General features: G+C 40.1%; 1 protein-coding gene across 1 annotated transcript; it reads right to left on the minus strand.

The window, feature by feature from the left end:
* Positions 1-572: 572 nt before the first annotated feature.
* On the minus strand, positions 573-2,189 carry BASP1 (brain abundant membrane attached signal protein 1). Its single transcript, XM_006907121.3, has one exon. The coding sequence runs from the start codon at positions 2,159-2,161 to the stop codon at positions 1,460-1,462; it is 702 nt and encodes a 233-aa protein (XP_006907183.1). The 5' UTR covers positions 2,162-2,189; the 3' UTR covers positions 573-1,459.
* Between the last annotated feature and the right edge of the window lie 11,414 nt (positions 2,190-13,603).

The following is a 13,603-nucleotide window of genomic DNA, read 5'->3' on the forward strand; positions in this document are numbered from 1 at the left end:
GAGATCATAGTCTTTGCCCTCCTGTACATAAAGCAGGGAAGCCTGGAGGTTAGAGGTGACTTAAAAGCCACACAAGAGTGGCAAAACCTGGACAGGAATCTGGTCCCCATAAAGGCCAGCTCCATGCTTCACTTTCACACTGCTGCTGTCAGATTGCCTGCTCTGTCACAAATATAATAAAGGGATAAAACGAAATGATCATCAGTGGTTTCACAACTTACATATGATGTTTCTGTAAGATCTTGTAATTCTTCGCAGCCTTCAAGATCAAATCTATTCATTGTCTTTTAATGTGTTTTATTCAAAATATTCGCTCATTTTAAGTATATTTATTAACCCACATCTCTGTAGGGTGCATATCCATAGGCATAGTTAAGTTTTCAGTGTAGCCTTTCAAGATCGACACCGATCTAATTCTCTAAACAGACAATGTCCACAAAAATTTTGAAGATCCTGCTTTCTACTTCTATCCAAATAAATGTGGGAAAATGCTGGATATAGGGCTCTGCCCTCTGCTGAGATCATCACGGAGGAGGAAGTGAGGGCCAAAGAAAGCCAAGAGTCATTATTACTTCTTTTTAATTGTTTAACTTTATTACTGTTGCACCATTTATACAATTACATATAATTTCAATGCATCCATTGTACATTTTTTTGTTTTTTTTTTTTATTTTATTTTTCCATTTTCCAATGAGTGGTGTGTTGGTGTCTGTGACACAGAATGGAAGAGAAACTGTAACTGCAGTGAACGCAGACTTTTTTTTTTTTTCTTTTCCACTGACCAATAAACAGAACTACAGGTGCACCCAACCACAGACATGCATTAACTCGTCATGAGAAATCTAGGGAGGCTAAGTCGGATGAGAGAATGTTTGTTACTCCCAAAAATACCTGGGGTGGAAGAATGGACTATTGGCATCGGATACACGTGGACAGGCTAAGTGGGCTGTCTGAAAGTTGGCATTCATCCACAACATTAAAAAAATATTAAAATAAGAAAGGCTGCAAATTAAAAAGAAAAAACACAGAAAATACTGCTTTCATAAAGATCTGATTGCCTTGGAACAGGCCCTGTGGGCAGAGTCGAACCATCACTCCCAGGTCCCCTGGCAGAAGACAAGATGTCGGTTCTTAGTTGGCGGAGTGCATGTTAACAGCAGTTCAGGTACAAAAGATGTACTGTACTTTCAGACATTGATCTTTAAAATCCAGGACTGATTGGTAAAGTTGACCGAAGGTATATTAGATATTTCCCCACAAAAATACTATTTGGATTCTCCCCACCCCCTCCCTCCCTCGATGGGACATCCTTTTTTTTTTTTCCTTGGGCAATACATATCATTACTTCCAATTTGAAACAAGTTAGTACAGGAGAGAGAGACAGAGAGAGAGAGAGACAGAGAGAGAGAGAAACAGGTTGTTTTTAAGCTGTACTCTTCTTTTCCTTAGGCTGTCCTTGTTATTCTTTCACTGCTACGGTTTGATCGGAATTGGCTGCCGGGGCCTCGGCAGGTTTAACCTCGTCTGCTGGGGCTGCGGGGGCCTGGGCCTTGGGCGTGGAACTGGGTGCTTCCGTGGCTGCTGGGGTCTCCTTGGACGATGGGGCAGCCTCAGTGCTGCTGGGTTTTGAGTCTGAAGCCGGGGCCCCGTCACTTTTCGTTTCCTGCGCGGCAGGAGCTGCGGGAGCCTCAGTCTTTGTGGGTTCCCCGCCCTCCTTGCTCTTGTCATCCACCTTGGAGGCCGCGGCCGGTTCCGCAGGGGCCTCAGCCTCGGAGGCCTTGGGCGCATCGCCTGCGGCCGGGCCCGAGGCGGCGGCCTGCTCCTGCTCCGCATCCTTCGCATCCTTCGGGGGCTCGGGCTTGCTCTCGGCCGCGCCCTCCGTCTGCTCCGGCTCTGCCTTCGGAGCATCTGCCTTGGCTGCGTCTGTGCCTTTCTCGCCTTCCTTGTCTTCGGGCTTGTTGGCGGCGTCCTGGGCATCCTTCTCCGCCTTCTCCTCCTTGCCCTCCTTCACCTCGGTGGTCTCCGCAGACGCCTGGGTCTCATTCTCCTTCGGGGTTCCCTCCTCTTCCGTCCCTGCCCCTTCGGCCTTCTTGTCTTTGTCCTTGGCCTTCTCATCATTCACATTGTATCCCTTCTTCTTCTTGCTCAGCTTGCCTCCCATCGTGGAGTTCTGTAACGACACAAAACAGAACGAAAAGGACTTACTCGTGGCTCTAGATGGAAGGTCTGTGTCCCCCGAAATTCATAGGCTACAATCCTAACTCCCAATATGATAGTCCTTGGGAGGTAATTGGGATTTGGAGGCGGGGTCCTCATGGAACCCCAAGGAGTGCCCTTCCAGAAGAGACCTCGCAGCAAGAAGACAGCCATCTACTGTGGGGAAAGCGGGTCTCCTGCAGACACTGAATCTGCCCACAGCTTGATCTTGGGCTTCAGAACTATGAGAAATAAATGCCCATCGTTTGTAAGCCACTCCGTATATGGTGATTTGTTACAGCAGCCAGAAGGGATGAAGAAGCTTGTCAAGTACGGGAACCAAAAGAGGCTTCACTTTACCAAGTAGAGTTCAGAACACTACTGGACTGTACACCTTCGAATGATTACATGGTAAATTTTTTACATGCATTTTGCCACAATTATAAATACAACAGCGAATCCTAAAAAAGGAGCTCAGTTATAGCGTGTCTAATCACAGCAAGCTGAGGAAATAAGCTGAGATCAAAGAATCGGTGATTAAAGACTAAGCTTGTCGATTGTAAAGAGAAGTGGGCAGTACGTTTCCGATCTGTCTTCCCATGTCCACCTCAAACACCAAATATTGAACATGTGTACAAAAATGGCAGCGCAGCCATTTTAGATATAATAGGATAGCTAGTAAAATACTTCAGCACAGATCATGAATTTCAAGAAAATAATCTCAAACTATAAGATCCTTTCAAAGTCCATTATTCATATATATATGTTCATACAAGCACGCATCCTCAAACACCGAAGTCGAGCAGGAGCTGGCTTATCCCGCTCTGAAGTAGGACCAGTTAAACGAAAATTATCTCCCAAGAAATGAAAAGCATAGTGTTCCCAGTTAACTTAGTTTGTTAGTTGTGCCAGACTTGCATTCACTGCATTTAAAGGTGTTTTGAGCTTAAAAGAAATAGTTCCAGAGCGATATAAAAGTCTCCTTTATTATCAATTTCCTGAATAGAATTCAAACTAGATATACAACATCAGTGGTCAGTAATAGCCTTTTTCACTCAAAGTCTCCAGCTTCCTGGAGGCTGACATTTTGACTGGGCATAAGAACCTGCCTTTGTATTTGAATCCTAAATTCTTCTCCTCTGGTACCAAAATATTAATCCAGATAAATCATAAATTCAGTGCAAAACTGTTGCCAGGGCTTAAACAGGCACTGCATTTTTATGGCATCATATATCACTGGGAACCCACTGAAATGTTGCTCTTTAGAGGAAAATCAGCTGCTTTTGCTTGATGAAACATGGCAAAAATCACATTCTAATATCCTCTTTAGTCCTGACAAATAAGTAAAGTCCAATAGAGAGAAAGAGAGCCTTGCCTTGGGCCTAAGCGAAGGTTATGAAGTACAGGTGAGACCATTTGATTTGGTTCCAGATGAGGGCCTATTCCTGATGAAAGTATAAAGAATTCCTTGACATATTTGAAATAATCCTGAAAATTTCATTCACCTTTTTTCAGTGCCACTTTAGTAAATTTTTTTAAACAGGTATCTTTCCTTGAGTATGCTTAAAAGCAAATGGTTCTCGAATGCCATCAAATTAGACATCAACTGTTTTCTCTTTTTATGTTTATTTTTTGTCAGAAAGCTTATAATTTATCTTATATCACTAAAAATATCAATCCTGATAATCAATAATATTGTAATAACTATGTATGGCATCAGATGGTTACTAGACTTATCAGGGTGATCACTTTGTAAGTTATATAAATGTCTAATCACTATGCTGTATACCTGAAACTAATACAAAATTGTATGTCAACTGTAATAGAAAAACAAAAAAATTACTTAAAAAAAAAAATAAAGTACTCCTTGACCAGCCATCTTTTTTATTTTAAATATCATCCATTTAGAACAGAAAATTTGGTGTTTATTCATTACATTCCTTGACATCGTAATTCATGACAGTGAAATAAGCCACATTTATTCTATTTAAAAGTTGAGTGTTGGGTAGAAGAACACTGATCTGAAGATTTTTGACTGAAGTCAAAACTTGTCTCCCCACTCTATATGCTAATTTTCTGTCTGGAATGACTTTAATAGATGGAGGAGGGGAAAAAAGCAATAAACTGAAAGATGACAAAAATATTAGTTCCTATTCTCAAGAAAGATCTTTATTCTGTTATCAAAGAAAGAATTTCTCTTACATATTAAAAAAAAAAAAAAAGAGTGGCTTCTGGTCATAACCCATTTCAGACATCCAGCAGGCTCTATTTGACTTAATCTTTGGTTATTTCTCCCTCAGAAATGGGAGCAATCACAAATGGTAAAAATATAATTAAATAAACTCTTATCCTATAAGCAATCACAAAGGTAATAAACCAAAATACACGGTGTATATCAAAATAACTTCTGTTCTAATGTTAAGACAGCTAAGAAATAGAAAACCTGACAGGTCTGCCTTTAGGATTGCCTCCCAATTCTGTCACAGCAACCCAAACGCCAACTTGGAAATTACAGAATAGAAGACAAAGTGCAAATGTAGTGTGCGTTGCAAACATAACATAGTCATGTGCTTTTTAACAGGCGCAGTATGAAATTCTATACAGCTATCCCCAAAGGCTTGAAGTCATGTTGGTTTACAAACCTAAAATCTATGTTACTAAAATTGGTTTTCTGAAACACAGTTTCTATTCTTTGTTTTAAGAATAGATTTGTTTCTGGGAAGGAAATGAACGTACGTGATCAAGTTTTCAGTTAAGAAAGTGTCTCCATTTGTATTTGTTTTTCAAACAGAGTTAATAAACACTCCTACTTTTTTGCTAGTTGTCTGTGTTACTTAGAGTGAAGTAACAGAGGGAGGCTTAAAGAATCCACTAGAACCCTGGAAAACCAAGGCAGCTGGTTATTTCTCGAGACAACATGGGTGAAAACCTGGCCTACACTCAGGGGTAAATTAAAATTACAATTTAAGATCGATTAACTGTTTGCTGGGTACCAGGTGCAATCCATTACTTACGCACATTTCTAAATTATTTAATCTCCACCCTATAAGGTCATAAGTATACCATCGATCACCCTCCTTTTACCCATACACAAATTCTAACTAGGTAAGTTCATGGAGCAGTACGACTACAAGCAAAAGGCTGAGGCCAACAAAACTCCACTAAGAAGCTGGCAAATGGGCAGAGTTCTCATCTCAGGAATGTCACCACCCCGGGTCACAGGGTTGGTACAGATCCAGGGTGACTCCGAAACTCAAGATGTTGATGAGATAATGAAGAAATTCAGAACTTCGGGTACTCTATGTCCCTAAACTTTTCATGGCTTCCTTTAACCAGTGGAGCTTTGTATCAGGATCCTCACAAAATCAGAGAGCGGGACAGGCATTTATTTTAATTATTTTTCTCATTTCTATTACTTCTAACTTTGAAAGAAATTTTTAACAGATTTTTGTATGGAGTTTAAAAGTTGAGAAAGAGCCCCAGGCCAGTAATAGGTTTTAAATGCCAACAACTTTGCTTTGGGAACACTGGCAATATGATCATGGTGAATTTAAACACAGTAAGGTGAAGACATATTACCCCGACATAAAAGAGAGAGTGAGACCAAAAGAGAGAGAGAGAGAAAATTCTCATTTTGAATAAGGCCTCCCTCCACCCTCCCTACACTGCTCCTTCTGAAAATCTACTTCTCCACTGGGTAAAATCTCTTTCTACATTTTTAACGTATGGAAAGCGAAGCCAAATATTCTATCCGGTAAGCTTCTCTAGCAGGACACCCTCAGAGGCAAGAACGAACGCAAGTATCCAGCAGTGTAGGTAGGATTTCAACCTTGACCCCATTCCGCAAAGCTAAAGCAACTGTATTGTGAATGAGGAAGCCCATCGGAATTGTCCCCCTGTTCTCTGGTGCTAAGAAGGGAGCCTGATCTGGCAGATGTCATTGCTGTGGTGGCTGGGGCCATAAGCTGAGTTGGTCCTCAGTAGTCACGGCTCAGCCCCACTGTCTTTCATTTCAGCCGAGAAAACTGCCAGTGTTTTAAGACATAGGAAGGCGCAGCCCTACACACCAAATAGTGTCTATTTTAGCCAATATTTTAGCCATTAGGTAAGTGCCTTGAAAGATGGCTAAGCTAGCTAGAGATGAAGATGTGAGGTTTCTGGGAGCTGTAATTTACTGTTTCCTTTCTTTATTCCCTGAAAGAAAAGACTAACTTGTCTAGTTGGGTGTAGGTGAGGGGTAAAAGAGGAAATGTCAGATCAGAAGGCATTTGAGTAGGAGCAACACCTATACCGCTGTCATCAGCCGCTTTAAGATTTCAGTCCTTCGAGGCAGGTCTAAGTAATAGCATGCCGTCAAGCACCTGAGAAGAGGCCCTCTCGAGACCTGGGTCATCCAAATAGCTTTCAAGAACCCTTCTGCATCTTGGTAGCAAGCAATTAAATGTTAATCTCAGCCCACGCACTGAATTTTACATGTTTTGATGTGCAGATGATCATCGCTTATAACTGGTGAATCTTCGTTTTAGACAGTTTGTTGGTTATGTCCATTAGCTAGGGTTGCCCAAGTCTTTGGATGAAAAATGCAAGCCCCAGTTATAGCATTGTCCCTCTTCCGAAAATGCAACCTGGCATAATGACAGTTTCCAGGCATTAACTAGCCTAAACCCATGGGGGATTATATGCACTGTATTCTTCCTACAAGTACTACATGCTCCATGACACCTCCCCATTCCATTTCTCATTAGCATATTTTTACATTTTTGTTACTCTTCCCATGAACAATAAGATGCTGCAACGATGGAAATCATTGGCATACATTAACTGGTGTACGAAACCAGAAAATGACTTAGATACAAATCTGGATTCATGAACCATTTCAACAAGACCGAGAGAACATACTTCTTAAGGATGATATCAAACAGATGACAATGAAGAAGATGACTCCAAGTCCATAGCAAAACCCAACATGAATATTCAACAGTGTGCATCAGAGACTGGAGCTTATTTCTGGTTTGACTGCTGCTTCGTGATGTGATCATGACAAGAAATGGCATTCTTTGGGTTTTGTTTCCACCTTATAATCAGAAGAAAATATATCTGCCTCACAGGAGACAGAGAATGAATCATTGACAGTTAAATGTGTGGCTGCAGCATATTAACTGTACCCTTGAATAAGCAATTGTCACTCTGTGAATTCAAGGCTGCAAAAGTTCAATGGATTTGTACACAAGGCAATCCATTACTGATTTTCTTAAGGTACCATATAAAGTTAGGACTGACTTGTGAGCTGTATCTTCAGACAAACTCATCACCAGACAAGTTGAGTGTATAATTACTCAGGCTAAAAGAATCCAAGTTATTGGCCAAACATGTTGAGATGTGGGGTGAACCAAGGCACCTGGCTGACCTTAAGGAAAAAATTTAGATTCTTTTCATAAGGAAACACAACAAATTCAAAAATATATATATTTTCAATGAGAACAGAGGGCAAAAATCAAAACATTTGTTTATGTCCAACAATTTCTATTTCCAACAAATGACGGGCCCTTTTCTTTTAAATGGTCAAAACCTTTATTATAAAACAGGAAAATGAAATAAAAACCATGTAACCTGTAGTGTATTTTTGACATTCCTGCCAGGATGTACTCAGTCACAGTGATTCGCTATCAGGTTTTATCAATGCCTGATAATTTCCATCGTTACACTTATTGTTCTCTATGTCTGATTCAGTCAAAGCTTCTATTCAGCAATTGTAGCGTCACCAACATTTAAGGGATGAGAATGTCCTTTGCGGAGAGAAAACTACAGTAAGACTATCAACCCATGTCTAGGTTTCTAAGGCATACCTATTAAACAGTAAAATTATATTTAAAAATTTTAAGACAATTTATTCCGTCACAATAAAAACTTTCAGTATTGTAAAAATGTACTGTAAAAACGTGTAAGAAATATGTGGGAAAAAGTACACACACTCTCAAACTTCTAAAAACACAATTTCCCCAAAGAGGTTTCATTAAGATGACTTAGCCCTACAGAAGCATCCTCAAAGTATCTTTGCGGATCTCTCATCAAAATTCCAACACGCAAAGTGGCCTCAAGAACTTCAGATATTCAGAAATTATTCTAGAAAAGTGGATTTGATTATAGTGGGGGAAAAAAATTTTTTGAAGTGGGTACTAAGTGTAAGCCATGACAGAAGGCATAAGTAAGTAAAAAGCCTAGTCTAGTCTAGCTAGACGGTTAAGACATACAGAGAGAAAATCAAAATAAGAGTGTTAAATGTCATAAGAGAGTGAAAAACAATAGAGCTTTCACAGAAAAGAGGGCCTGTCATTGGATTTCAGAGATCAGGAATATGTTTCATAGAGAAAAGTGGGGTTTTAATGGTAGAAATATCTAAAGTACTTATATACATAGTACTTACTGTGCCTAGGACTGTCTTACTATTTAGCCTTTAAATTTTTCACCCATTACCTGTCTCATCAATCCTACATGGAAGAAATTATTACTATCTCCACTTTACCATGAGGAAACAAAGGTATGCTGGAGGTAAATAACTTAATCCAAGATTACACAACTAGTCATCTGGAGATGTGGGGTGAACCAAGGCACCCTGGCTCACCTTAAGTGAGATCCTTTAACCGTTACGATAAAGTGCCTTGAGAGGTGGCTAAGCTGTCTACAGAAGAAGATGGGGAAGTGGAAAGTGTTTATGTCAAAGCGAACAAACATGAAGTGTCCAGTCAAGATTCTAAGAAAATCCTACCTACATTTAGGAGACAGTTGAGGGCTTACCAACCTGCAGGGGGAGATGATGAATCATCAGTCTATGAAAGTTGCCTAACTGAGAATATAGTTAGGCAGCAAAAAGCAGAAAACCAGCTCCTCAGAGAGTTAGAAAGGGAGGGAAAAAAAGCTCAGAAATCAAAAGGAGAGAGAATTTTAGCAAGCAGCTTGAAGGAGTAATACGCTGCTGCACAAAGGAAAGAACAGAAATTGTGCCATTCGATCTGGTGACATGCTGTCAACCACCGACCTGGAGTGACTCAGGTGAGGGAGTGAGGACATGTGCCTTCTCTGTGGTAGGGCTCCATCCGGGAAAGAGATTCATGGCGGTCAGCATAAGAGTGTAGGCAAAGGGAAGGCAAAAGTCAAGGCAAGAACTTGCAATTTTGTCAAGACTGAGTTTCATTTAATTGTTTATAAGAATTTGGAAGAACTGAAATGTATGGGAAGTTGCGATGAGACAAAAATAAAGAGAGAAACTAAAGTAAAAAGAAGAGGGAAAATAAACGATGGGGTAATGTTCTGGAAGATTCAAAGTACGTCAAAATTAAGCTTGATAAGAAGGGACACTTACTATACAGGTGGAGGGAGGGGGAGAAAGGAGAGAAGTAATTTCCGAATCCACTGGTGGTTCCCAGAGGCAGCATCACTGTCTTTCAAGAGAACGTGGTCAAATCTGAACTATTCCAGACCAAAGACTCAATAAGATCTCGCCCTCGTAAATGTTAGATCAAGTGTCTCTGAAATAGTCCTCTATCTTTCAGTCCTTCAAGTCTTTGTCTAGTCATTTATCTCCTCGGTTTCTTTCATATTACAACACTTAGGATTTCTCAAGTGCTGGGAGGTAAAGGACAGACATTTCATAAACTAAAATGTTAGAGAATGAACATAGTGTTCGCTAAACCTGAAGAGGCCTCATTGTGAAAAAATCTGACCTTGCAAAAGTAAAGCAAACAGGCTCATTGCATTATAAAAGGGTTTAAGAGATAAGGGATGACCAGTTGGGATCTAGACACAAATTTCCAATGTAAGTAGAAAAAGGACCTCAATTCTTAAGAACTTCTTTGCTCTCCTTGTTTTTTCCTCATTATGTAATCTGATCTTTAGATAAGCCATTCGTCTTTGGTTTGTCTGTATCATTACTGCTTAACCCTCATATTCTGTTGTATGGTGCTGAGAATTTGAGCAGTAAAACAAATCTACCCTCACTTGAACATTGACCAAGAGTCTTTCTTCAGATTTATTCAACATATATCTGATGATCCCAGGACAAAGATTTTGTTTTATTTTAGTATGTGTGCAATGGGTAACTTGATAAATATCGCAGACTCGCTACACACCAAAACATGTAACTTTCAAATTATAAACTTGTAAGAGTTATGTAAACTCAGCTTTCACTTAACAGTAGAAATAACTATGCTAAATTATAGCTGAAATTTCCATTCCATTAAATGAGACGTGGCCAGTTGCTGCGACCGCCTGCTATGGCAGATTCTATGGCACCAGGATCCATCACACAGAGACCAGAATGCAGAAATCAATGCAATCATTGACATTTTTCTTTGAAGTTACTTATGTCCATGTTGTAGAAACAAACTTTTCAAAATGGTATCTCCTAATCGATGCTGCAGGTTTTAACCATAAAACTGAAGAGATGCTGCTGCTCTAATACGGCAGGTAACAGTTAAGCACATCTGAATATAAAGGTTAGCTGAATGCAGACTTTATGCGGGGTAGGGGGAGGGGGTTCCCTCGGTTTAAAATATCCTGCCACATGTAGCAAACGCTATCAGAAAACATGTATTATTCATTCTCATCAATAGTCTAATATGCTTTTAGAGTCTGCTGTGCATCCACATCATTATTTATTTGCACTTAACGGCAGTCCTTTCAAAAGCCCTGGCTGTGGCATGCTAACATAGGACTGTGTATGAATCACCTGCTCTTTTAGTCAATAAAGCTAGTAAGCGAACCGCAACCAGCTCGGAAATGCAAACTGCTGAGATCACTTCTGAACCATTCCTCTCTTCCACAGAACCAAGAAACGAACATGTCTTATCACCGAAACTAAGTTAGAACGCTCAAGACAGAATTAAAATAAAGCACAGGGCTAAAACTAATTGCAATTGAGATATCATTGCTGCTTATTAATGGGCTAGACAGACCATTATGGGCTTGGAGCCATAACAGATTTGTGCAATGCAGCCCACCCGACAAAGGCAAACTGGCGGCTAAGGAGTAGCGGGCAAGCCTACCCATACCGGGAATGACTGCAATTTTATTTCCAGTAATTTCTATCTCTGATCAGAAAGGGCTACTTTCCACTTTTTTTATGACTACCTAATATCATCACATATTGACATTTTAATGTATTTTTTTGCACCAATAACAAGTAGTATTTCCAGCCCTAAAGCTACTTCATATTGTAACTATTTTCAAGGAAATTTATTCTAAAATTATTTATATACGCCCTTGATTTAAACAAAAAATGTGTTTTTCTTGGTGGGATGCTTAGCACAAATAGGGACTTAGTAAACGTTTGCTGAATTAAAAAAGAATGTATTCGACCTACAGGTGAATAGTATGTGTTGCTGTATCTTCAAGAGACTACTGCACGTTGAGTTTAAACAACACGATGTAACATTTACTGTCACCTGTAATTCAGCCGCTCCTGACGAATCTAAACAGATCTCAAAATTTCTCAACCAAACATCCCACCCCACGCTGTCCACACTCACACTCCCCCTCCACGCTTTTGCCTTCTTCGAATCTGAGCATCCTGGCTGCTTAATGCGGCATTCAGCACTGAGGAAACACTGAAGGTTTGAGTCTCAGAATGCTGTGAGATTTCAGGTATTCCTTCTTAACAAAAACGCGAAAATCCCAAAAACCAGTGTGATTACTGGTGGTTACAAAGCTGAAAACAAGCATGGAAGAACACCTAGCTGGGTGGAACCAGAGGGAAAGCTGCCAGAACAAGAGCTGTTAACCCCAAAGAAACCTCATGGACTACTGAGCCATTTTGTTTTTGAGTTCTCTTTGCTACTAGAATCACAAATATGTTACAATTATTAGGGCTTATTCTACTCTCGCAGACACTCCCCAGCAACCAACTGCCCCCGCGCCCCTCCACCACCCAGGACACCGCATAAGCAGTGCGCACAGAAGAACGAGTCTCTGGACCAATCTCAGCTGCAGAAAAGACCCAATGCCTGCACCAGGTCTCAGTTGGTTCCTTGTTGCTCCAGCTTCTGCCACCGGTGGGGGAAGCACACTACAGTGACTATCCGCCTCCGTAAACTCCCATTTTACATAATGTGAGGCTTCGACTGTAGTTCAAGGTTTATAGCCCTCCCTAGGAGACAATACTGTTTTCAGAAGCATCCATTTTATAGAGTTCATATTTCAGAAAACAGGTTTTTTTCTCTTTTAGTTCAAATGGAACTCTGATAGCTTGCCAATGAGTTTTGAGCCCTGACCCTGTAGGAGAAAGCATATGGGCAATGGGGTAATCGGACCACGGTCAACTATGGGAAGTCAGCCTCATCAAATTCAACCTCACCTGTTAAAGAAAAAAGAGGGAGAAATGGTTGTTAATAGCATTAAATGGACAGTAAATTCTCACTGACTTTCCTTTACCTAAACCATTTCTCAGTCCTGTTAATATATAATAGAAAGTTTGAATTTCAAGATTAAGTAAAAACAGAGGTGGAACAAATTCTTGTATTCAAAATAGGCAAACAAATGGAAACTGATTCAATTATAATAATCGCTTTTCTTAAATGTTTAAACCCTAGGTTAAAGAATGTAATATCCATGATACGGTCTGTAGATTTTAAGAAGTAAATGTTGCTATATGGGTAAATTCTCACAATGGTAAGAATGGAGGCCTCTCGCTGGGAAAGGATAGACGGCAATCAGCAACACTCAATGGCTAAGTGAGCCCAGCATATACACGAACTATTACAGGGAAAATCACAAGAAAGGCCGTGCCTTTAGAGCACCCTTGGAAGAGAGTCTTTTCCAAACTCTATTTCCATCTTACTTGTTTTAAGGAAATTGCAAGTTTGTGGCAAAGGGCCATGTACAATATTTATCTTGCTCATTTCACCTGTTTGCAGTTGAATAATAGTTTTAAAATGGAAATATCGATAAACATTTTCCCCGATAATATTTCATTTTTCATCTCAGCTATTAAATAGTATAGTCAAACACAAAGTAGGAAAGAATTACCAGATCTCCTTCCTCAATCTTAACATAAAACTCAAGTGAAAAGTCAGTCATTTCTCTATTTTTTCCTATACGCTTAGAAAAAGCAATTCGAGAAAAACCAATGTCCCGAATCCATGATCACTTTTTTTTAGAATAAGGGAGCCACAAGAGAATGTGGCATTGCATTCCAAGCCACACCAATATCACCTTGGTCCTCAGCCTGCTGACCAAGTGCTAAATACCATCCCTACATGTGGAGCTGAAAACAGGGCACCTATTTAATGCCTCAACAGCATCCCTCTCAGGATGCTCAGGCACACAATAGTTCACCTGAACCACTCTCCCTAGAAAAGGAACTAACGCCATTCACTGTATGTGCTTCTGTGAACTAGAATATTTAAACACCTGT

The sequence above is a fragment of the Pteropus alecto genome, unplaced genomic scaffold (genome assembly GCF_000325575.1).
Source record: "Pteropus alecto unplaced genomic scaffold, ASM32557v1 scaffold152, whole genome shotgun sequence".
Lineage (NCBI taxonomy): Eukaryota > Metazoa > Chordata > Mammalia > Chiroptera > Pteropodidae > Pteropus > Pteropus alecto.